The 26,326-nt window shown below is 45.9% G+C and overlaps 1 protein-coding gene across 2 annotated transcripts in view; it reads left to right on the top strand.

The window, feature by feature from the left end:
* Positions 1-8,432: 8,432 nt before the first annotated feature.
* Positions 8,433-26,326, top strand: part of LOC129818807 (contactin-associated protein-like 4) — a 224,462-nt gene continuing 206,568 nt past the window's right edge. Inside the window, exon 1 of one of the 2 annotated variants that reach the window (XM_055875058.1) lies at positions 8,433-8,800. In XM_055875058.1, the coding sequence (XP_055731033.1) occupies positions 8,716-8,800 (85 nt within the window). In that variant the 5' untranslated portion in view covers positions 8,433-8,715. The remainder of the gene's footprint in view (positions 8,801-26,326) is intronic. The other variant, XM_055875057.1, reaches the window with a different exon arrangement.

The raw sequence follows: 26,326 nt of genomic DNA, 5'->3' as shown, positions 1-26,326 counted from the left end.
AACTTGTGTGAAATATAAATGAGTAGAGATGAATGTAGGCATACCAAATGTAGATCAAAGACAACCTTTGGATGTATACATATGCATTAGCTACTGTATGTTTTCTCAGAGATTTCTCCAATGCTATTTTAGAGATATTTTCTGTCTTTGTTGTCCAACTTATTTTACAGAGCAAAGCTGTTTCTCATAGCAACCAGTTTTCCTTCCATTCCACTGAGCTTGGTTAAACAAAACTGCTCCGTACTCCTTGTTACGAAACCATTTAGCCTCAATTACTAGCACTCCTAAAACTAAAAGTGTGTGTATATTGTCCACTATAACACTCCATCTTGCCCACTCTTATGCAGAGAGCCCTTTACGAATTCACATTCTACTCACATCTCTCTTTTTTAGGACCCTTTTCAACATCTCTGTTCTATGGGATGGGGAGTTACCATGGGAAATGGGCATCTGAAAGTGAAGAAACAGCAACCTTGATGCCGAAACAAAGATAGGCAACCCAGCAGGTATGTATTGTTACAGGACTCCCTTATTTTAATTCAACCAGTAACTCTGACTGTTTGAGTAGGAAACTCCTCCATTTCAACGTTTGTACGAGTGTGCATTGCAAGTACACACTGTGATACATTCGCAGTGTGGCTTAAGGCATGCAAATAGATATCGATAAAAGAGATTTGATACTGCTGTTTGTACAAAAATGAGCCTTGTTGTTCTCTGAATCACCTTAGCATTTGGTGTAGTGATTGATTTATTACTAAATCAACTACAGGCAAACGATTAGGAACTCAATGTAAATATCAAAATCAATGCAACAACACAATACCCAACAGGCTGAGACACAATATCTTAGAAATGTCCTGGATATTGTCGACACAGGAGGCTGGTATAGGTTTGGATTTAATCTTGTTGAAAAATAGAAAATGAAATGTGTATTGAGCTGTATACAAAAATGTTATACATTCTACACATGAGTAGAGAGGTTTTCAGCTACAATATCTTGAAGGAAAAATCGAACCCTTTGGGCTTCCCAGCCTTAGATTAGGTCACGGCCGTCGTAAGAACTGGACCAAAGCGCAGCGTGGTGAGCGTACATATTCCTTTTTTATTAGAAAATACGCCAACAAAAACAATAAACAACACAAAACAACCGTGAAGCTTAAGGGCTATGTGCCACAAACAAAGTCAACTTCCCACACTGAAAGGAGGGAAAAGGGCTACCTAAGTATGGTTCCCAATCAGAGACAACGATAGACAGCTGTCCCTGATTGAGAACCATACCCGGCCAAAACATAGAAATACAAAATCATAGAAAACTAAAACATAGAATGCCCACCCCAAATCACACCCTGACCAAACCAAATAGAGACATAAAAAGGCTCTCTAAGGTCAGGGCGTGACAGATTAGAAATAGTGGGTGCATCCAAAATGGCACCCTCTACGCTAAGTAGTGCACTACTTTTGACCAGGGCCAATAGGGATGCATTCAGTGACTTATACTCACACCCACAAACATATAGTCTACACAGAATCGTTATGTTAACCTATATTGCAAATACAGCCAATGAGGTGTGCTGCTAGTCACATACAAGGTAATATGAAACTAGAAAAGGGAATATCCTCTACCTCCAAAGCTGATTTTATATCTCCCCAACATTCTTTCCCAGGTCATATAAAGGAAATCCTACATGGGGAAACAAGATTTACATGGGGTTGAATCAAGAGAGTGGAATGTGAAAATATTTTCGAGGCGTATTTATCCAAAGATAAAGTACTAGTTCCAAATAGATAGACGGAGCTGCATCATGAAAGAAGAGACACAAACATTAATCGTCAAGTGATTTCCCACAACATGGTAATAATAAGGAAAGTTCTGTCTGTGAATTTACAAAGTTGGTCAGTAGAAAGGCGTTTTGGTATTGTGGAGGCACGTCACTCAACACAGTGATGCGTTTCCATTGACAGAATTCAGTCTTTAGTAAGTACAGCAAATGGCTGGAAGCTCAGGTTCTCCATGTCCGTCAGTCAGAATCCCATGTATTGTACAAAAGCCTTTTACCTGCCAGGACATCCGATACGGCAATTAAATAGCCCAGTGATTCCTGTATGTAAGTGTAGTCTGTCAGTGGTGCACTGGGGTGTGATGATGAGGGCTAGTGCGTGTGTGTGTGTGTGTTTGAAATCCATCCCTCCTAGGCAGCGCCCTCAATACAAAAGGTATATTATTCCGTGTCGTCTTTGTCTCAGTGAGCTCTCGACATAACGGTTTATTGGCCTGTATTATAATTAGTTAGTCTATAAATACGTTATGAGTCCGTGTAACTCCTTTGTGTGTGATGAATTCAAATGTTTTGAATGCAAGCCCTTTATACCTTTTACCCTCTTAACATATGAACTGTGGAATCATGTGAAGGAAATCTGGGGGTAAAAAATGGTTCAATGGTGGAAGCAACAGGCTTGACCTAAAGTACAATACTACAAATTGCCTTCATCCCAACAATACAGTGTGATCTCTTTTATGTCTGTGGGTGTAAGGCATATACAGTTTGTGGGCTACTGTCTGTCTGTATGTGTCCACGGGGGTTGGCTCTAAGGCACATTCGCACAGCTAATATTCCATACGTCGTCTTTCAGTATGTCTCCAAAAGAATATGCTGGAGGTCTTTCTCAGATGATGGATGAACTATGTGGCAGCAAAGCAGTGTCTTTACCATTATTACCATAGAAATGCTACATGATAACACCTCTCCCACCAGTGGAATTGTTGGAATTGTTGTTTTTATGTTAGATGTGATATGACAGGGGTGGAGTTGTTGCTTTACAAAGAGATGGAATATATATTATAACCAAAGGGCGACATAAGTGCTATTGCTGTGTGTGTGTGTGTGTGTTTGTGTGCTTGTGTGTGTGTGTGTGTGTGTGTGTGTGTGTGTGTGTGTGTGTGTGTGTGTGTGTGTGTGTGTGTGTGTGTGTGTGTGTGTGTGTGTGTGTGTGTGTGTGTGTGTGTGTGCGTGCGTGCGTGCGTGCGTGCGTGCGTGCGTGCGTGCGTGCGTGCGTGCGTGCGTGCGTGCGTGTGTGTGTGTCAAAGTTTTGGTGCACGTGGCCAAAAAACGCATTAAAAGCTATTATGGAAACATTATGGATGACTCAGCTAGGACATTGCTTTTTTTTGAGCTGGCTGCAGCAATGCATTATGTCACTGAACTATTCTTTATGTCGTACAAATTAACGGTAAAATTAAACAAAAGAAATGTAACTACTTACTTTGTTTGTCCTTACAGTTTTAGAGGTGTTCATGTTTCCTGGTTTAGTTGGAGAGTGAGAGGATTTGATTAAGCTATCCGATTAAGCCGCTCGGTTATGTTGTGCAGCATGGTGCATCGTTCAGAAAGATTTTTTCCATAAAACACACTGAACAAAATATACACTCAACATGAGAAGTGTTAGTCTGTAATGGCTGTCTTCGTCCTCCTCGTCTGAGGAGGAGTAGGAGATATCGGACCAAGATGCAGCGTGGTGAGTATTCATATTTATTTAGAATGCTTGAAACTAACAAAACAAAATAACGAATAAACTAACGAACACGAAACAGTCCCGTATGGTGAACAAACACAGAAACAGGAACAATCACCCACAACCCACAATACAAAACAGGCTACCTATATATGGCTCCCAATCAGAGACAACGACACACACCTGCCTCTGATTGAGAACCATATCAGGCCATACACATAGAAATAGACAAACTAGATAAACAACAAAGAATGCCCACTCAGATCACCCCCCCAAGGTGCGGACTCCGGCCGCAAAAACCTAAACCTATAGGGGAGGGTCAGGGTGGGCATCTGTCCGCGGTGGCGGCTCTGGCGCGGGACGTGGACCCCACTCCACCATAGTCATTACCCGCTTCAGTGTACTCTTTGGAGCGGCGACCCTAACCGCCGACCTTGAACTGGGAACCCTAATAAAGGGCCCCACTGGACTGAGGAGCGCCTCTGGACTGAGGGGCGCCTCTGGACTGAGGGGCGCCTCTGGACTGAGGGGCGCCTCTGGACTGAGGGGCGCCTCTGGACTGAGGGGCAGCTCCGGACTGAGGGGCAGCTCCGGACTGAGGGGCAGCTCCGGACTGAGGGGCAGCTCCGGACTGAGGGGCAGCTCCGGACTGAAGGGCAGCTCAAGACTGAGGGGCAGCTCCGGACTGAGGGGCAGCTCCGGACTGAGGGGCAGCTCAGGACTGAGGGGCAGCTCAGGACTGAGGGGCAGCTCCGGACTGAAGGGCAGCTCCGGACTGAAGGGCAGCTCCGGACTGAAGGGCAGCTCCGGACTGAAGGGCAGCTCCGGACTGAAGGGCAGCTCCGGACTGAAGGGCAGCTCCGGACTGAAGGGTAGCTCCGGCGGCACAGGCGCCTCTGGACTGAAGGGCGGCTCAGGCACCTCTGGACTGAAAGGCGGCTCATGCGGCTCCTGACTGAAGGGCGGCTCAGGCGGCTCCTGACTGAAGGGCGGCTCAGGCGGCTCCAGACTGAAGAGCGACTCAGGCGGCTCCTGACTGAAGGGCGGCTCAAGCGGCTCAGGACAGACGGGCGGCTCAGGCGGCTCAGGACAGACGGGCGGCTCAGGACAGACGGGCGGCTCAGGCGGCTCAGGACAGACGGGCGGCTCAGGCGGCGCTGGACAGGAGGGCGGCTCAGGCCTGCCGAGGCGCACTGTAGGCCTGGTGCGTGGTGCCAGAACTGGTGGTACCGGGCTGGGGACACGCACCTCTGGGCGAGTGCGGGGAGCAGGAATAGGGCATACTGGACCCTGGAGGCGCACTGTAGGCCTGGTGCGTGGTGCCGGAACTGGTGGTACCGGGCTAGGGACACGCACCCCAGGGCGAGTGCCGGGTGCTGGAACTGGAGGCCTGGTACGTGGTACCGCCACCGGAGGGCTGGTGCGTGGGGCTGCCACAGGAGAGCTGGTATGTGGGGCTGCCACAGGAGAGCTGGTGCGTGGAGAAGGCACCGGATAGATCGGACCGTGGAGGCGCACTACAGGTCTCGAGCACAGATCCTGCCCAACCCTACCTGGCTGAATGCTCACCGTAGCCTTGTCAGTGCGGCGAGGTGGAATAGGCTGCACTGGTCTATGCACACGTACTGGAGACACCATGCGTAGGGCTGGTGCCATGTACACTGGCCCGAGGAGACGCACTGGAGACCAGAGGCGTAGAGCCGGCCTCATGGCACCTGGCCCGATGCCCACTCTAGCCCGGCCGATACGAGGCGCTGCTATGTACCGCACCGGGCTGTGCACACGTACTGGAGACACCGTGCGTATCTCTGCATAACACGGTGCCTGCCCGGACCATCTCTCTCCACGGTAAGCACGGGAAGTTGGCTCAGGTCTCCTACCTGACTTAGCCACATTCCCCGTGTTCCCCCCCAATACATTTTTGGGGCTGCATCTCTGGCTTCCAGCCGCGCTTTCGTGCTGCTTCCTCATACCACCGCCTCTCGGCTTTAGCTGCCTCCAGCTCTTCACGAGGGCGGCGATATTCTCCAGCCTGTGCCCAGGGTCCCTTGCCGTCCAGAATCTCCCCCCTGGTCCAGAAGTCCTGCGATCGCTGCTGCTGCTGCCCGTTACCACGCTGCTTGGTCCTTTGATGGTGGGTGATTCTGTAACGGCTGTCTTCGTCCTCCTCGTCTGAGGAGGAGTAGGAGATATCGGACAAAGATGCAGCGTGGTGAGTATTCATATTTATTTAGAATGCTTGAAACAAACAAAACAAAATAACGAATAAACTAATGAACACGAAACAGTCCCGTATGGTGAACAAACACAGAAACAGGAACAATCACCCACAACCCACAATACAAAACAGGCTACCTAAATATGGCTCCCAATCAGAGACGACACACACCTGCCTCTGATTGAGAACCATATCAGGCCAAACACATAGAAATAGATAAACTAGACAAACAACACAGAATGCCCACTCAGATCACACCCTGATCAAACAAAACATAAAAACATACACAGCATACTATGGTCAGGGCGTGACATAGTCTCATGTTTCATGAGTTGAAATAAAAGATCACAGAAATGTTCCATGCACACAAAAAGCTAATTTCTCAAAAATGTGTTTACATCCCTGTTAGTGAGCATTTTAGAGAATTTGGCAGTATGTCCAACTGGCCTCACAACCGCAGACCATGTGTACCCACGCCAGCCAAGGATGTCAATGTTGTGAACGGACTGACCCATGGTGGCGGTGGGGTTATGGTATGGGCAGGCAAAAGCTAAGGACAACGAACACAATTGCATTTTATCGATGGCAATTTAAATGCACAGAGATACCGTGACTAGATCCTGAGGCCCATTGTCGTGCCTTTTATCTGCCGCCATCACCTAATGTTTCAGCATGATCAGTGTTGTAAAGAACTTAAGTATAAATACTTTAAAGTAATACTTGTGTCATATTTTGTGGTATCTGTACAACTTTTACTTTAATGTACTTTTTACTCCATACATTCTCCCTGACACCCAAAAGTACTTGTTACATTTTGAATGGCTAGCGGGACAGGAAAATGGTCCAATTCATGCACTTATCAAGAGAACATCCCTGGTCATCCCTATTGCCTCTGATCTGGCGGACTCACTAAACACAAATGCTTCTTTTAGAAATTATGTCTGAGTGTTGAAGTGTGCCCCTGGTTATCCGTTAAAAAAAAACTATAAAATGGTGCCATCTGGTTTGTTTAATATAGGGAATTTGAAGTGATTTATAATTTTACTTTTACTTTCAATACTTAAATATATTTTAGCAATCACATTTACTTTTGATACTTAATTATATTTAAATCGAAATACTTTTAGATTTTTACTGAGGTAGTATTTTACTGGGTGACTTTCACTTTTACTTGAGTAATTTTCTATTGCGTTATCTTTACTTTTACTCAAGTATGACAATTGGATACTTTTTCCACCACTGAGCATGATAATGCATGGCCCCATGTCACAAAGATCTCTACACAATTACTGGAAGCTGAACATATCCAGTTCTTCCATGGCCTACTTTACTCACCAGACATATCACCCATTGAGCATGTTTGGAATGCTCTGGATCGACATGTAAGACACTGTGTTCCAGTTCCCGCCAATATCCAGCAACTTCGCACAGCCATTGAAGAGGAGAGGGAGAACGTTCCACAGGCCACAATCAACAGCCTGATCAACTCTATGCGAAGGAGATGTGTTGCGCTGCATGATGCAAATGGTGGTCACACCAGATACTGACTGGTTTTCTGATCCACTCCCATACCTTTTGTTTTTAAAGGTGTCTCTGACCAACAGATGCATATCTGTGTTCCTAGTCATATGGAACCCATAGATTACGACCTAAAGAATACATTTCAATTTCAATCGACTGATTTCCATATATGAACTGTAACTCAGTCAAATCTTTGAAATTGTTGCAGGTTGCGTTTATATTTTAGTTTGTGTTTATGTTCGAATTTTCTAACTTATTTTCATTGGGAAGGTAGATAAAGGGGTTTTATGAAAAGCAATTACTTTTGCATGTGAAAACACCGAATCCTACGTTACTCCACGTGCTTAACCCAACGTCACTTATGTTTTGAGCCGACTTCACCTTCCGCCAGAACTGGGCACTCGGCTCACCCGCAGGAGGTAGCTCGAAGGCATACATTTGTTTTATGCCCGAGCTACGTAAGGCAATATCGGACCGCTAATACAGGACTAGTAAAGGCCCAATGCACTACTTTTGTCAACAATATTTGTATTTATTTATTGTGATTTCTTTTTTATTCCTACCAAGACAACATTGAATTTTCCTGAGTGGCCTAGTTACATTTTTGTCTTAAATCGGTTAGAAACATCTATGGCAAGACTTGAAAATGGCTGTCTAGCGACGATCAACGACTACCTTGACAGAGGTTGAGGATTTTTTTTTAAGGATTTGCAGATATTGTACAATCCAGGTGTGCAGAGCTCTTTGAGACTTACCCAGAAAGACACACAGCTGTAATCACTGACAAAGGGTGATTCTACTGTAGTACGTATTGACTCAGGGGGGGTGAATGCTTATCTAACAAAGATATATTAGTGTGTTATTTTTTACATTTTTTTTCTGGGTAATTTGTGTGGGTCATTGACAACAAAAAAAGACAAATTAAATCCATGTTAATCCCACTTTGTAACACAACAAAAATTGGGAAAAAGTAAAGGGGTGTGAATACTTTCTGAAGGAAATGTATACAAAAACCATCCTCCATGCGTCCTCACAGCAACCGCCTACCTCATTAAAATATCAACTCATACAGTAGTTCAGGCTAAATGTTGGGCTAAATGATGTAACAATACCTGTAACTGAGACGCAGCGCCAGAAGTTAGTTATATAGAAGACTAAATTCAGCCTAGGAATTTTTGGTCTTGAAGGCATTGCTTAGTGGACACAAAAAGTCTGCTGACTTAACGCCAACGGAGGCTGGGGCTGTAGAGGTGTGTCTCAGCCTGCTCTCTCACTCTCTCTGAGCACTCCACAAAGAATGCATTCAATTGTTCCTCCTCGAGTCGGACTCGGCAGCAGTTGGATGGCGTGAGCAGCAGAGCACTGCACAGGACAGAGCAGACGCACAGGCAGCACACAGAGGCGCGCGATTAATTGACGGATCTAGAGGACACCCTGTCCTCCAGTAGCATCCTTTCGTTTCGAACATGGATTTGGAGACCAGAAGACACACTGGAATGCTTTTACAGCTAGCAGTCCTTTTCTGCTGTTCATATGGGGCACTTGGAAAAGGTGAGCGCCGTGTGTTTTCTCCACACACGCACACACCGTTGCGGACCTGCTGCTTGAGTGCATGGAAAGGGATGGAGTGGAATTTGCAGTATTGACATTTTAAAGACAAGTTTTTTTCAGCTTTGTGTAGCCTACTTTGCTTGTATGTAGTCCGGGTGATTTAATATAGTGGCTTATGTTTTACTTTCAGTATGTCTACCTTGACGGGGGATATTCGCCTAGACGACTTTTTTTGACAGATTGCCACTGTCAGTAGTGACATTATTGCTATGTATTCGTTTGGACACCCACAATCCTCTGTAGTTAATGTGTTTAAACCTCTTTTGCGGAGTGCTTAAATATGTTTTCCAGAATCCTTTATTGCCCACCCCTGTCATTGGTTAAACTGAGCTTTCCCCTTAGCCATGTGTGTAGGATACCGGCCGTTGATGATGACGCTTTCACTTGACAGAAATGCGCAGCAAGCACATCCAGTGTGTCAGAGCGAAACATGGACTGGGCTATCCGAGTTTGCAGTGCAGGGCAGAGCAGTGCACTACAATGTAGCAGCTGTTGTTATTGTTATAATCCTGTGGTTAAGTGGAATGGTTATGGTATCAGTGCTTAGTCCCGCAAATTGTACTTGCTACAACAAATACGCCAGTGTAAACAACGGGTAGACTACAATTAGACAGTTCAAGATATACCAGTCGATAAAGACTCATTTCACAAACATGGCAAATGCACATAATAGCCTATAGTTTGAGTTAACCAACATCCAGATGGGAAAATGTATGTATTATTTCCGTCCACTTTATAGGCTGGATTTTCCACATACTGCGTAAAATGCACTGAAGAAGCTCTTCTGAACGGGGTTCCACGGAATGGTGTGTGTGTGAATAAGAACGAACTGGTCTAGTAAGCTGGTGCGTAAACTAACCCTCTCTGGACATCAGTGCGGTGCACAGCACAATGTGTTTCCTGCTGATTCCCATCAAAGGTGGATGACTTCACTGAAGCCAGTGTTTTGGTTTTAAGGGCATGATCCACGAAATCTCTCTCTCTCTCTCTCTCTCTCTCTCTCTCTCTCTCTCTCTCTCTCTCTCTCTCTCTCTCTCTCTCTCTGTGTGTGTGTATGTGTTTGTGTGTGTATACGAGATTAAGGGAGGGAGACATGTTCTTTGCATCAATCATAATGCATTACAGGATGTAGGCAACTACAGATGTCAAGAAAACAGAATTTCAGAGACAGTGGAAAATACGAAAACATTTGTGTGTGTGTGTGTGTGTTTGTGTCTGTGTGTTTCCGTGCACACACGTGTGTGTATGAGAGAGAGAGAGAGAGAGAGAGAGAGAGAGAGAGAGAGAGACAGACAGAGAGAGAGAGACAGAGAGAGAGACAGAGAGAGAGAGAGAGAGAGAGAGGTTTGGTGGTTGGAACTGTAATGAGATGCATCTGTATTGTAATTGGAGCAGATGGTTGTAAACTTTGCAAGCCCCTGGCCCTCCACTTCACTGCCTGCACTGCTCTGCTACTCAGTGCCCTCATGTCCCAAATAGCACCCTACTCCCTATATAGTGTGTTACTTTTGACCAGGGCTCATAGGCCTCTGGTCAAAAGTAGTGCAGTATGTAGGAAATAGGGTGCCGTTGGGGACATAGTCTGCTGCTGTTTCACGGACACTGCCTGATTCTCCATATCCAGTCAAACACATTACACACACACACACACACACACACACACACACACACACACACACACACACACACACACACACACACACACACACACACAGGCCTATTTTAAGGGGTCAGACATAAATTACAAAACTGCGTTTTTTTATGCTTACACGTCAGAATGTATTATATACAAATCGGCACATTTACAAAACATAAATATTCGTGACATTCTAATTTATCGGAAATACACTTTATAGTGATATGCAACTTTGTTCTGCCTGACAAGTGCATATGTTGATGCTAATTACTCAATTTTCTGTCCTCATTTCACCTCATGCTTTGCTTACAGTTGAAGTCGGAAGTTTACCTACACTTAGGTTGGAGTCATTAAAACTAGTTTTTCAACCACTCCACAAATTTCTTGCTAACAAACTATAGTTTTGTTAAGTCGGTTAGGACATCTACTTTGTGCATGACAAAAGTATTTTTTCCAACAATTGTTTACAGACAAATTATTTCACTTATAATTCACTGTATCACAAATCCAGTGGGTCAGAAGTTTACATACACTAAGTTGACTGCCTTTAAACAGCTTGGAAAATTCCAGAAAATTATGTCATGGCTTTAGAAGCTTCTGATAGGCTAATTGACATAATTTGAGTCAATTGGAGGTGTACCTGTGGATGTGTTTCAAGGCCTACCTTCCTGCCTCTTTGCTTGACATCATGGGAAACTCAAAAGAAATCAGCCAAGACCTCAGAAAGAAAATTGTAGACCTCCACAAGTCTGGTTCATCCTTGGGAGCAATTTCCAAATGCCTGAAGGTACCACGTTCATCGGTATAAGCAATTGTACGCAAGTATGAACACCATGGGACCACGCAGCCGTCATACCACTCAGGAAGGAGACACGTTCTGTCTCCTAGAGATTAATGTACTTTGGTGCGAAAAGTATAAATCAGTCCCAGAACAACAGCAGAGGATCTTGTGAAGATGCTGGAGGAAACAGGCACAAAAGTATCTATATCCACAGTAAAATTAGTCCTATATCTACATAACCTGAAAGGCCGCTCAGCAAGGAAGAAACCACTGCTCCAAAACTGCCATAAAAAAGCCAGACTTTTTGTAGAAATGTCCTCTGGTCTGATGAAACAAAAATAGAACTGTTTGGCAATAATGACCATCACTCTGTTTTGACGAACAAGGGGGAGGCCTGCAAGCCAAAGAACACCATCACAACCGTGAAGCACGGGGGTGGCAGAATCATGTTGTGGGGGTGCTTTGCTGCAGGAGGGACTGGTGCACTTCACAAAATAGATGGCATCATGAGGCAGGAAAGTTATGTGGATATATTGAAACTACATCTCATGACATCAGTCAGGGAGTTAAAGCTTGGTCGCAAATGGGTCTTCCAAATGGACAATGACCCCAAGCATACTTCCAAAGTTGTGGCAAAAGGGCTTAAGGACAACAAAGTCAAGGTATTGGAGTGGCCATCACAAAGCCCTGACCTCAATCCCGTAGAAAATGTGTGGGCAGAACTGAAAAAGCGTGTGCTTTTATCACCTGGCTGTATCACCTGGCTGCTTCAGTCCATGGCCATCTGCAGATGGAGAAGACATTTGCGTCACAAGGGCACCCTGTAGTGCACTGCTTTTGACCAGGGCCCATTGGGCTCCGGTCAAAAGTAGTGCACTATGTAGGGAATAGAGTGCCATTTGGGACGTAGCCCAGGACTTTGATGTTTGATGCCTATTGACAGAATGTATCATCAAACGACTTGCTGACTCATCATACTCTGCCTGCGTATGGCTGAGTAGTCCGTTCAGTCGTCTGTCGTTTTCATGAGAGGGCCGGCCCTCCACTGTGAATTTAAGGCCCTGTGTGGCTCAGTTGGGAAGAGTGGGTTGCTCGCAATGCAAATGTTTTGGGTTAAATTCTCGTAGCGATCACATACACATATTGCGTAGCTGTTCGTTTCATCAGAAGGTCTGTATACTGTACTGCCTGTTGTGTAAGGACGCGTATCCCTAATATATTCGGAGGTTATTTCATGAGAGCGTCTGCCCTCGCCCTCCGCTGTCAGGTTAAGGTCTACCATATGCGGTTTGTGAGGTTGTCCATATTATACCGTATGTTGCAGAAGATGCGTATCTCTAAAATATGCGGAGGCTATTTCATGAGAGCATCTGCACTCGACCTCCACTATCAGGTGAAGGTCTCCCTGGTTGGTTATGCTGTTCATAGGGAAGATGGGGGGGGGGGGGGGGGGGTACTGCACAGTGTGCTGTGTATTGTATAAGGACTAGAGTATCCCTGGATTATTCCGAGGCCACCCTCTTATCTGTGGAGGGTCTATGAGAGCATCAGGCTTAATCAGAGCTCTGCAGTGTTTTGATAGAAACCCCAAGACGAGAGAGAACACTACAGAAGCAGAGCTGTAGCCGGGGGTAGAACCTCAGTAGTTCTCAGCTGGCGACCCACAGTCAACTGTTTATAGTTCACTCGTTCGAGTGACCCACTTTTCACTGGTGATTTTTTTCATGCATGTACCCAGCGTCCTTTACAATTAAGAGCCCAAAACCCAGCTATGTGAATCACTTCTATTCCATATGGGATGAATAATTAATGAAGTTGATGCACAACTCAAGTTTTTTTTTTATATGACCCAATATATAATACAGTAAACACGAGACAAGTTTATATAATCAAAATAATGAGTTGAGAAGTAGGCTACTCTGCATTGACCTGGTGATAAACCATGTAACGAGCCTCTTGTAGAAGCATTGCTCTGTTAGCAGTGGTGGTACAGTACAGTAGTTTACCATCTGTGTGTGTATGTGTGAGAGACAGAGAGACATAGATAAAGAAAGAGAGAGATGGGGAGAGAGAGAGAGAGACGGAGGGAAAGAAAGAGACCGGGTGGGAGGGACAGAGAAGAGGTAGGGAGAGAGCGAGCGAGAGAGAGGACAATATCTCCTAATCTCCTTAACAGCTCACAGTAAACAGACAGAAAGTGATTGAGAGTCGATAATCCTGCATCTCTCCACTCTCGTTAACACAAAACTCATATGAGCCCCATCATTTTGTCATGGACAGATATAAAGGAGAGATGAAGGAGAATGTGCTAGTCACTCTGCAGTGCTGAAAGGACAGCACCGCTATCCTGCCAGCTATGGAGTTGTCATGTTTGTTGGCAGTGGAACAGTTTGTCACATAGGTTGTGGGAAAATAGTAGTGATGGGGGGGAAAAAAATCGATACAGAGTCCGTCCGTCCCCCCTTCCCCCCCGTGGATCTGGAGTCAGTGGAGCACTCCTTCTAATCATGGCCCAGTGGCAGATAACAACATCTCACTTGCCAGACTCATGTCGCTCCAGGGTCTTTATTAAGCTTCATAACTGTGATGTCGGTAGGCTTTTTAGTCAGACTACACAGGCAACATAATGAATTACAGTGGACCAGCGAGGGCAGGAGCAAACCAACCGCGGAGATGCCCACTTTGGCTGTGAGTCAGCTGAATGTGTCCCCAAGGTGTTTAGGAACAAGCAGAGAGGTTGGCTTGTGATTGAGGCTGCAGGGAAACTTTTTATTCCTCTAATTTAGACTGTTAGCATCCCAAATGCTACCCTATTCCCTATATTGCATTACTTTTTACCAGGGCCCATAAGGCTCTAGTCAAAAGTAGTGCACTATGTAGGGAATAGGGTGCCATTTGCGACACAGCCTTAGCCTTCAGGCAATGACACCCTCCCCATCCACTCTACCTCGACTATTTCCCACAGACAGGGGTTATTAATCAAGTAAATAAATATGCCTGGACTGGAAATTATGTATATTTGGCCAGTAAACCGACCAACTGGGTGCTTGCTTGAAATGCACCACACAGCTCCCTGCCTCATCAGAATTGATTCACTTTTCAATGAGCTGGTTGCTTGTATTGTGAAGAACATAAAGCAGTGAATAAAAACAATTTGGGGCAACTGTCTGTGTGACGTACATATTTCCCCGCAAAGCCCATTGTCCATTATGATTCATGAGAGAGGTGGCGTCTTATAGAGGCTGAATGACGGAAGGGGAAAGTGGATCGCGAGGAGAGGATAAATCGGCCTCGTATTTTCTTCTTTACTGTAATTTATGAAAATGCGTGTTGGAGAAGTCGAGGCATGAATTGGATCTTATGAAGTCAAGGTTGCACAATGGTAGCGGCGGGTAGCGCCGGCCGTTTTTACTGTGTGAACTTGAGGCGGGCTCCGGCAGTCATGAATCTAGATTATTAACGGAGAGAGCCGTGTTTAAGCAAGGAAATTGACATGAAACGGCAGTCCATCTATCTTTGAGTCTGACCCATGCAATTCTCTAATAGCTCAAGGCAAAAATTATTTTAAAAAATCGGGAACCCTCAAAATGGACACATTCATCACACAGCCCTCATCATCGTAGATGAGTTGGTACTGGACCAAATATCTGTCATGGTGGCACTGTTCATAGTGTGTCCAACTGTGCTCTCACCTTATGTTAGCTTCAGTTCTACTTTGCTGTCATAACTAGAATATTCAACCTTGTTTCTACAGATTAGGCTGGATTTAATTCACATTCATACAGTCATCATTCAACACTTGATTTGCTTGGGCTTATTTGACCATTTTCACTCATCTATGTTACAGCTGTGACATTTGCCAGGGTATGCTTTTCTAAATGGCACCCTATTCCCTATTTAGTGCACTATTTTTGAACTGGGCCCACGGGAATAGGGTGCTATTTGGGATTGGGACTCGGAGACAGGGATAAAGCGTGGGTGTGCTTCCTCCAATTCAGCCATTTGCTATCATTCACCTACCGCTCACCCAGCAGCTATCAGTACTACACTTCTGTATATGCAGTTGAGCTAGGTGATGTCATTTGTGAAAGCGAACCACTGTAACTATAATGAACCTGTGACCAGAAAAATCGTGTGTTCAACAACACCAGGGCTGTTGTTACATAGCTGATATTGTCCTTGTTGCCGGCTGTTGTTTGCAATGATTAAAGCATTGACCCTAAATGTCATGTCCAAGTCACCTGGCAGAAAGACATAGAATCATTAGCGTAATGATCAGATTGACAGATACGTTCCTGACACAGTATCTGTTCTGTCATTTCTATTCATTATGGTAGATAATTCCCACTGCCAATGGTGCTGTTCCACTGTTATCACATCTCACACCTCACTCCACACATTCTCTGACATTGGCAGAGAGACTGAGGGATCATAAATTGTGTCCCCAAAACTCCCAGTGACCTCTGTGACCTGGCCACTGATAGGTTGCTAGGGTCAGGTGGTTGCTGGGAGCCGGACAACCGACAGTACTCTTACCTGCTCAGGTCACACAGCCTCCTCAGTTTCTCTCCAAGTGAACATGTGTGACGGAGTAGCGTGGACAGAAGTGAGTGGTGTAACTATTGTAACTCGTGTGTCCATTGTTTGCTGTTGTAACTATTATTAGTTGGTCATATTGTGCTTTGTGCTATACAGTCCTTGCTTATGCTATAGTGTTATACAGTCCTTCATTTGTCAATACCCTCATTGCTCTCATTGTGCTATCATATTGTGTACAGCCTATGCATTGCATTCATGTCTGTTTATACAGAACCACATCCATTCTCATATGTCCTCTGGAAATAAAGTTTCTTAATGTCTGTAACTCTCTGCGAAGTTGCCTTATTCCTCTGACCGGGAAACGTGCCAGTGAGTCACAGACCAGCCCAACTGGAGAGCCGCTCTCTTTCAATGATTTAGTTCAGTCATTCGTGTTAAAGGCTACAGTCAGGAGCCTTATGTAGAGAACAGAGTTTGACGTCTGAGGAGGTGTAGTGGAAAGACAATTTCGCAACTCTAGCAGGACAATGGAAGATAAAAGAAAGGCTTCTTTATTGTTAAAAGCATTGGTTTTAACATGAAATAAGCATTTTATGAAGTTCCACTGTTGGAAGGGTTGTTGAATTTCATAATATCATATATGTCATGTAGCAGGTGCTTTGATCCAAAGCAAAGCGACTTAAAGGCGCTGCATAGTCAATCTGACGTCTGCATTGACCATGGAGCGTTTGCGGGGATACGGCCTCTGCAGAAGTCAGGGCACCCGTGCTTCTTGCTCTTCGCTGACCAGTGCGGTTCTGTTGAGCAGAGTTGTTGAGCAGAGCTGTCGTGAAGGAATTTGTCAAGGAAGTGTGTTTGTGTGTATACAGGACCTCCCATGTCAATGAGGAGCTATACGGAGCCCTCCGCATTGTTACAACATTTGTGAGGCGCTCGGCGATGCGGTACAGAGCTCAATTTGTCTTCTGCGCACACAACCCTTATGGCGCCTCCGACCATGTTTTCAGATCAAGCAGTCATGCGTGCAAACATTTTACGCACAGGTGGTCTCGGGAATCAAACCTACTATCCTTGCGTTGCAAATGCGATGCCATTTTGAAGTTGATAAAAACGTGTTTTTGGTAAAACCAACACGTTTCGGGTCCAAGGTAGCGGCACTGTTCCTTTCCCATTGAGCAGTTGGAGTGGAAAGGGCAGAGAAGAAGGAGAATCGGCAGGGTGTGAATTACAGGGAGGCCAGGTGGGGGGGGGGGGGGGGGGGAGGGATAAACCCCCCTGAATGAGAGATGAGCTCCCCTAAATGCAACAAAAATTTAACTTATCTCTAAATAATGTTATTATTTACCCTGTTTGTTTGAAATGCAATTTGTACTGCTACAGTGGTACATATGAAAATTAAAAGCTTATTCCAAATTAAACGAAAACCACCCACCTCTGTGTCATGTGTCTGCACTTGTCATCCCCGGACAGTCCCATATTTCAGCTCCTTTTCAGGTGTCCGGACTTTTCTTTCTACAAAAAAGGTCCTTTTGTCAGCAAGACGCGTCAATTCATTCAGGCTACAAGAGTGCAGACCCAATGACAACTGCCAAATGTCATTACATTTTTTGGTGTTTTGTAACAGATTTCTCTTTCCATTTTTCAAACGGTGTGAGTGCAAAGTGCACTGTCTGGATGATGGAATTATTTTGGAGTGTACGAACAGGCTAATTCAAAAAATTTTAAGGGATTTGTTTGACAATAAGATGAAAACGTCCTGACTGACAGTGTTCATACCAAATTAAAAGGTCATTGTCACGCCCTGACCATAGTTTGAGTTGTATGTTTCTATGTTTTGTTTGGTCAGGGTGTGATATGAGTGGGCATTCTATGTTGTATGTCTAGTTTGTCTGTTTCTATATGTTTGGCCTGATATGGTTCTCAATCAGAGGCAGGTGTTAGTCGTTGTCTTTGATTGGGAGCCATATTTAGGTAGCCTGTTTTGTCTTTGTGGGTTGTGGGTGATTGTTCCTGTTTCTGTGTATTTTTTGTATGTCACGGGACTGTTGCGTTTTCGTTCATTTGTCCGTTTATTGTTTTCTTCGTTGGTTTCAAGTTTTCTAATTAAAATGGATAATCATCACGCTGCATTTTGGTCCTCCGATCCTTCTTACTCCTCCTCCTCAGATGAGGAGGATGACGAACGTGACAGTCATGCATTTTTTTACCGGTAAATTGCATGTCTTTACTATAAGGCCCATAATTCTTTGGTTGTAGGTCCCTTTAAATAAATATAGTTAATTTGCACTCTGAGAATCGGTCAGCGCATCTTGCCCTGCCTGGTGGTCACCCTCCAGCTCCCGGCCCTTCACTGACACATTCTGTGCTCGTACCCCCATTTCACTCCCCAGTGGTTTCCTCGGGAAGGCCAGGCAGAAAGGCTGACCCAGTGCCAAATCTAGGTCAGAACTTTAAAAAAGGAACCCTCTTCTTCCAGCTCTGTTCTCTTCTTTTGAGTGCTCTACAAGCTCCTGGTGCCAAAAAAGTCAGGGGACTTCCAGATACATGGGGCCCTGGCTACCAACAGTTGGTTAGGGCTGTCGATTCTGCTCATTGCCTGAAACTGTTCAGCATGTATTCTCTGTGTACGCTGATGTGATACCTTTACTGTCTTTGTTGGACCGTCTGGGTGAGAGGTTGGAGGTTGGTAATGTGGTTTAGTACAATGAGTGTTGGCTCATTAAAGAGAGAGTCACATATTGTCTCCCTCCCCTACTCTCATCTGCTCAATTCTGAGCATTCTATAAACCGTACCTGAACACTCCAAGCCCAGGTGTACCACTGCTCCGTGTGGAGGGCAGGCACCTAAATCTTTTATGAGTTACCTCAGGCTCCCCAAAAGACTTCATTTGTAAACATAGCACATCCAGGGGACCTTCTGTTTTAATGAAAGGCTTGTTCTGGATTGGCAAATAAATAATAATAATCACCTGAAGCAGTATGGGCCTAAATACTCACTCCATTTTACTGTCTCAAGTGGCTCCTTCTTAGCAGTAGAATAATATAGTACCTATAGTGTAATAATATAGTAGTACCAGCTCATCATCTAACACCATAGTACCCTCCAAACTTGTCATCAAGCTCGAGACCCTGGGTCTCGACCCCGCCCTGTGCAACTGGGTCCTGGACTTCCTGACGGGCCGCCAACAGGTGGTGAGGGTAGGTAACAACATCTCCACCCCGCTGATCCTCAACACTGGGGCCCCACAAGGGTCCATTCTGAGCCCTCTCCTGTACTCCCTGTTCACCCACGACTGCGTGGCCATGCACGCCTCCAACTCAATCATCAAGTTTGCGGACGACACTACAGTGGTAGGCTTTATTACCAACAACGACGAGACGGCCTACAGGGAGGAGGTGAGGGCCCTCGGAGTGTGGTGTCAGGAAAATAATCTCACACTCAACGTCAACAAAACAAAGGAGATGATTGTGGACTTCAGGAAACAGCAGAGGGAGCACACCCCTATCCAAATCGACGGGACAGTAGTGGAGAAGGTGGAAAGTTTTAAGTTCCTCGGTGTACACATCACGGACAAACTGAATTGGTCCACCCACACAGACAGCGTTGTGAAGAAGGCGCAGCAGCGCCTCTTCAACCTCAGGAGGCTGAAGAAATTCGGCTTGTCACCAAAAGCACTCACAAACTTCTACAGATGCACAATCGAGAGCATCCTGTCGGGCTGTATCACCGCCTGGTACGGCAACTGCTCCGCCCACAACCGTAAGGCTCTCCAGAGGGTAGTGAGATCTGCACAACGCATCACCGGGGGCAAACTACCTGCCCTCCGGGACACCTATAGCACCCGATGTCACAGGAAGGCCATAAAGATCATCAAGGACAACAACCACCCGAGCCACTGCCTGTTCACCCCGCTATCATCCAGAAGGCGAGGTCAGTACAGGTGCATCAAAGCAGTGACCGAGAGACTGAAAAACAGCTTCTATCTCAAGGCCATCAGACTGTTAAACAGCCACCACTAACATTTAGTGGCCGCTGCCAACATACTGACTCAACTCCAGCCACTTTAATAATGGGAATTGATGGAAATTATGTAAAAATGTATCACTAGCCACTTTAAACAATGCCACTTAATATAATGTTTACATACCCTACATTACTCATCTCATATGTATATGTATATACTGTACTGTATATCATCCACTGCATCTTGCCATCTTTATGTAACACATGTATCACTAGCCACTTTAAACTATGGCACTTTATGTTTACATACCCTACATTACTCATCTCATATGTATAGACTGTACACTATACCATCTACTGCATCTTGCCTATGCCGTTCCGTACCATCACTCATTCATATATCTTTATGTACATATTCTTTATCCCTTTACACTTGTGTGTATAAGGTAGTAGTTGTGGAATTGTTAGGTTAGATTACTTGTTGGTTATTACTGCATTGTCGGAACTAGAAGCACAAGTATTTCGCTACACTCGCATTAACATCTGCTAACCATGTGTATGTGACAAATACAATTTGTTTTGATTTGATTTAGTGCACTACTTTTGAATGGGGTGCTATTTGGGACACATATAACTGTTTAATGGAGTACAGGCTGCCACTGACTATCAGAGTCATATTTCACTTCATGTATGTTATGACAAAATCCCAATGAGTATGGTTAAAATAAGCGATTTATTTACAGCATGTGTGTGAATTGATATGCTGCTGCTAAGTTGTGCACAAACTAATTCTAGTGTACATAGTAAACCATTCTGTGTACGATGGGTCTTCTGGAAGTGTAGCAGCGTCTGTGTCTGTTTCAGGCTTGGGCACAATGTTGGTTATACTGTATACCAGGGTATTTAGAAATATAGTATGATTTCACGGTATGATTTTCAATACCGTTTAATATTATAGTTAGTTATAAGCAGTGGCTCGTGCAAGGCGGGGGTGCCTCCAACCATTAAAACACACACACATATATATATATGTATATATAGAACACCTACTCATTCAAGTGTTTTTCTTTATTTTTTACTATTTTCTACATTGTGGAATAATAGTGAAGACATCAAAACTATGGAATAATGTAGTAACCAAGAAAGTGTTAAACAAATCCAAATATATTTTATATTTGAGATTCTTCAAAGTAGCCACCCTTTGCCTTGTTGACAGCTTTGCACACTCTTGGCATTCTCTCAACCAGCTTCATGAGGTACTCACCTGGAATGCATTTCAATTAACAGGTGTGCCTTGTTAAAAGTACATTTGTGGAATTTCTTTCCTTCTTAATGTGTTTGAGTCAATCCATTTTGTTGTGACAAGGTAGGGGTGGTAGACAGATGATAGCCCTATTTGGCTTTACTTTATTTAAGACATGAAGGTCAGTCAATTCAGAAATTTTCTGTGCTGTCGCAAAAACCATCAAGCGCTATGATGAAAACTGGCTCTCATGAGGACCGCCACAGGAAAGGAAAACCTAGAGTTACCTCTGCTGCAGAGGATAAGTTCGTTAGAGTTAACTGCACCTCAGATTGCAACCCAAATAAAATTATTCAGAGTTCAAGTAAAAGACATATCTCAACATCAACTGAGACCACGTGAATCAGGCCTTCATGGTCCAATTGCTGCAAAGAAACCACTAATAAAGGACACCAATAATAACAAAAGACTTGCGTGGGCCAAAAAACACAAGCAATGGACATGGTGGAAATCTGTCCGTTGGTCTGATGAGTCCAAATTTTAGATTTTTGGTTCCAACCACCATGTCTTTGTGAGATGCAGAGTAGGTGAACGGATGATCTCCACATGTGTTTTTCCCACATGAAGCATGGATGTCACGATCGTCGTAAAGATGAGACCAAGGCGCAGCGTGAGTAGAGTTCCACATATTTTTAATAAATCGAAACTCACCAAAACAAAACAAATAAAGAACAAACGAAACGAGAAGCTACTGGTATGCACTCAGGCAATTCAATGTGGGACAAGATCCCACAACACAAACGAGGAAAATGGCTACCTAAATATGATCCCCAATCAGAGACAACAATAAACAGCTGTCTCTGATTGGGATCCATATCAGGCCAACATAGACATACAACACCCCTAGACATACAAAAACCCTAGACATACAAAACTAGCGTACCCACCCTAGTCACACCCTGACCTAACCAAAATATATAGAAAAACAGAGATATCTAAGGTCAGGGCGTGACAGTACCCCCCACCCCAAAGGTGTGGATTCCCGGCCGCAAACCTGAACCTATAGGGGAGGGTCCAGGTGAGCATCTACCTTTGGTGGCGGCTCTGCTTCTGGACGCAGCTCTGGAAGCTCCGGACCGTGGGTCGTCTCTGGAGGCCCCGGCCCGTGGATCGTCGCCGGAAGCTCCGGACCGTGGGTCGTCTCTGGAGGCCCCGGACCGTGGATCATCGCCGTAGGCACCGGACCGTGGATTGTCGCCGGAGGAACCGGACCGTCGATCATCGCAGGAGGCTCTGGACTGAGAACCCCTGCTGAAGGCTCTGGACCGCCGACCGTCGCTGGAGGCTCTGGACCGCCGGAGGCTCTGAACTGGGAACCACCACTGGAGGCTCCGGACTGCAGATCGTCGCTGGAGGCTCTGGATTGCAGCTCGTCACCGAAGACTCCGGACTGCGGACCGTCGCAGGAGGCTCCGGACCGTCGCTGGAGGCTCCGGACTGGGGACCGTCGCTTGAGGCTCCGGACTGGGGACCGTCGCTTGAGGCTCCGGACTGGGGACCGTCGCTTGAGGCTCCGGACTGTGGACCGTCTCAGGAGGCTCCGGACTGTGGACCGTCTCAGGAGGTTCCGGACAGTAGCACATCTCAGGAGGTTCCGGACCGTAAACCGTCTCAGATGGTTCTGGACCGTGGACCGCCTCAGGAGGTTCCGGACCGTAGACCGTCGTCGGAGGTTCCAGACTGTGGAACGTCACCGGAAGCTCTGGACTGGGAACTGTCGCCGAAGCTCTGGACTGGGAACTGTCGCCGGAAGGCGCTCTGGAGGCCTGATGCGTGGGACCGGTACCGGTGGCACCGGGCTGATGACACGCACCTCAGGGCAAGTGCGGGGAAGAGGCACAGGACGTACTGGACTGTGGACACGCACTTGAGGGAGAGTATGAGGAGCAGGAACAGGACACACCTGACTGGGAAAGCGCACTTGAGGGAGAGTGCGAGGAGTTGGCACAGGATGCACTGGGTTGTGAAGAGAATTCAGACTGCCAGAGGTCCGGACAACAGGCCCTCCGATTTGACATACTGAACTCTATCGGAGAAGTAGTTGATGAACCAAGTGTGGCAATCATTTGAGAAACAAAGGCTGTTGAGTCTGCCAATAAGAATGTTGTGATTGACAGAGTCGAAAGCCTTGGCCAGATCGATCAATACGGCGGCGCAGTAATGTCTCTTATCGATGACGGTTATGATATCGTTTAGGACCTTGAGCGTGGCTGAGGTGCACCCATGACCAGCTCTGAAACCAGATTGCATAGCGGAGAAGGTACGGTGAGATTCGAAATGGTCGGTAATCTGTTTGTTAACTTGGCTTTCAAAGACCTTAGAAAGGCAGTGTAGAATATATATAGGCCTGTTGCAGTTTGGTTCTAGAGTGTCTCCCCCTTTGAAGAGGGGGATGACCGCGGCAGCTTTCCAATCTATGGGAATCTCGGACGATACGAAAGAGAGGATTGTACAGGCTAGTAATAGGGGTTGCAACAATTTCGGCAAATAATTTTAGAAAGAGAGGGTCCAGATTGTCTAGCCCGGCTGATTTGTAGGGGTCCAGATTTTGCAGCTCTTTCAGAACATCAGCTATCTGGATTTGGGTGAAGGAGAAGTGGGGGAGGTTTGGGCGAGTTGCTGTGGGGAGTGCAGGGCTGTTGACCAGGGTAGGGGTAGCAAGGTGAAAAGCATGGCCAGCCGTAGAAAAATGCTTTTTAAAATTCACGATTATCGTGGATTTATCGGTGGTGACAGTGTTTCCTAGCCTCAGTGCAGTGGGCAGCTGGGAGGAGGTGCTCTTATTCTCCATGGCCTTTACAGTGTCCCAAAACCTTTTTGAGTTTGTTCTACAGGTTGCTAATTTCTGTTTGATGAAGCTAGCCTTTGCTTTCCACACTGACTGTCTATATTGGTTCCTAACTTCCCTGAAAAGTTACATATCGCAGAGGCTATTCGATGCTAATGCAGTACGCCACAGGATGTTTTTGTGTTGGTCAAGTGCAGTCAATTCTAGAGTGAACCATTGGCTATATGTGTTCTTAGTTCTACATTTTCTGAATGGGGCATGCTTATTTAAGATGGTGAGGAAAGCACTTTTAAAGAATACCCAGGCATCCTCTACTGACGGTATGAGGTCAATATTCCATTATTTCTGCCTCATGCACCAATTCATGTTGTTACTCCTATGACAAGAGAAAGTTAAATTTTCCTCAATATTAAAAAAGACACAAGCCAGTAATAATAACAACGCAAGCTTATCGGAACACTGCTATACTCAGTCATTGAAGTGTGAGTGGAAGAATGGAGAAGGTGCATTTTATGGCGTATAAAAGTGTTGAACAGTGTTGACAGCGCTGAATAACAACAAAAACATGAACGTACTCATAAAAACAGCATCTCGTTGCTGTATTCGTTGAGTCTCTCGCTTGTTACGATTTTAAACGTTTTGAAATCTCATAATATCAACTTTGCTGTGCATTCAAGGTTTCGTTTTACAGTCAACGGCTTGAGGAAACTGTGCACACACGGTGATCTGAGCTATCGGATTGACCAGCACTCGGCCTATAGGTGCACTTGATTTGCTCTCTGGGCCTGCCGGGTTGGCAGAGGTCTACCTTCAGACACATGAAATGCACATTCCTTCCCGGCGCAAGGGCCGCTGAACAGCGCGAAACAAATAAAAATAAATAGGAATGCAAAGCTTTATCGTTCTTTTTTTCACAGAAATGTTTGGTGATCGACTAGGAATGGATCGACTGGTTGGTGACCACTGGTATAGTGTGTCCTGAGGAATAGACCTATACCTATCGCCTGGATCAGGGCTGGGTGGCTATAAAGCTGTCACTCTTTTATGCTCACTCTGGAGAAAGTACACTGTTCACCCACACACCAGACCACAGTGCTGAGGATGGACATTGAAGGCTTATGTAAAATGTAATCCTCACCGCTATAGTGGGATAATGACTACATATCACAAGACAGGTGTATCTTCATGTCTTCTTCATGTCCAAGCAAGGCCCATCTGTCACACCCTGGCCTTAGTTATCTTTGTTTTCTTTATTATTTTAGTTAGGTCAGGGTGTGACATGGGGGATGTATGTGTTTTGTATTGTCTAGGGGTATTTGTATGTTTATGGGGCAGTGTTCAGTCTAGGTGTATGTATGTCTATGTGTAAGTTGCCTGTGTCTGCACTTATTGTTTATATAGCTTCACGTTCGTCGGTTCGTTGTTTTGTTTAGTTTGTCAGTTTCATTTCGTCTTCAAATAAAGAGATGTATTGTTATCCCGCTGCGCCTTGGTCCTCCTCTCTTCAAAGTTACGACGAGCATGACAGAATCACCCACCAAGATCGGACCAAGCAGCGTGAAACAGAGGAACAGCGCGTTGTGGGAAAACAGACTTGGGAGAAGGATCTGGGCTATACAACCTGGGAGGAAATAGAGCACTGGTCGATGATCCAGAGAGAGTGCCGGAGCCCGCCTGGGATTTAATGGAACAGTGCGAGGAGGGATACAGGAGAATGGAGGAACGGAGACGTTATAAAGGTACGAGGTTAGCACGGAAGCCCAAGAAGCAGCCCCAAGATTTTTTTTGGGGGGGGGGCCACACGAGGAGATTGGCTGAGTCAGGTAGGAGACCTAAGCCAACTCCTCGTGCTTACCGTGGGGAGCGTGTAACTGGTCAGGCACCGTGTTATGCAGAGATGCGCACGGTGTCTCCAGTGCGCTATTCTAGCCCGGTGCGCTCTATTCCAGCTCCTCGCATTGGCCCGGGCTAGAATGGGCATCCAGCCAGGTAGGAGAGTGCCAGCTCAGCGCTCCTGGTCTCCAGTGTACCTCCTTGGACCAGGATATCCTGCGCCGGCTCTGCGTACTGTGAGTCTGCACAGCCCTGTGTGTCCTGTGCCAGCGCCCTGCATTTGCAGGGCAAGTAGAAACATCCAGCCACGCCAGACCTCCAGTACGCCTCCACAGCCCAGTACGTCCTGTGCCTGCTCCCCGCACTCGCCTTGAGGTGTGTCTCCCCAGCCCAGTACCACCAGTGCCAACACCACGCACCAGGCTTCCTGTGCGTCTCCAGAGTCCAGTATGCCCTGTTCCTCCTCCCCGCACTCGCCCTGAGGTGCGTGTTCCCAGCCCGGTACCACCAGTTCCGGCACCACGCACCAGGCCTACAGTGCGCCTCCAGGGTCCAGTATGCCTTGTTCCTTCTCCCCGCACTAGCCTTGAGGTGCGTGTCCTTAGCCCGGTACCACCAGTTC

The sequence above is a fragment of the Salvelinus fontinalis genome, chromosome 21 (assembly GCF_029448725.1).
Source record: "Salvelinus fontinalis isolate EN_2023a chromosome 21, ASM2944872v1, whole genome shotgun sequence".
Taxonomy (NCBI): domain Eukaryota; kingdom Metazoa; phylum Chordata; class Actinopteri; order Salmoniformes; family Salmonidae; genus Salvelinus; species Salvelinus fontinalis.
The sequence above is the reverse complement of the archived record's forward strand: the minus strand, read 5'-3'. Positions and strand labels throughout refer to the sequence as shown.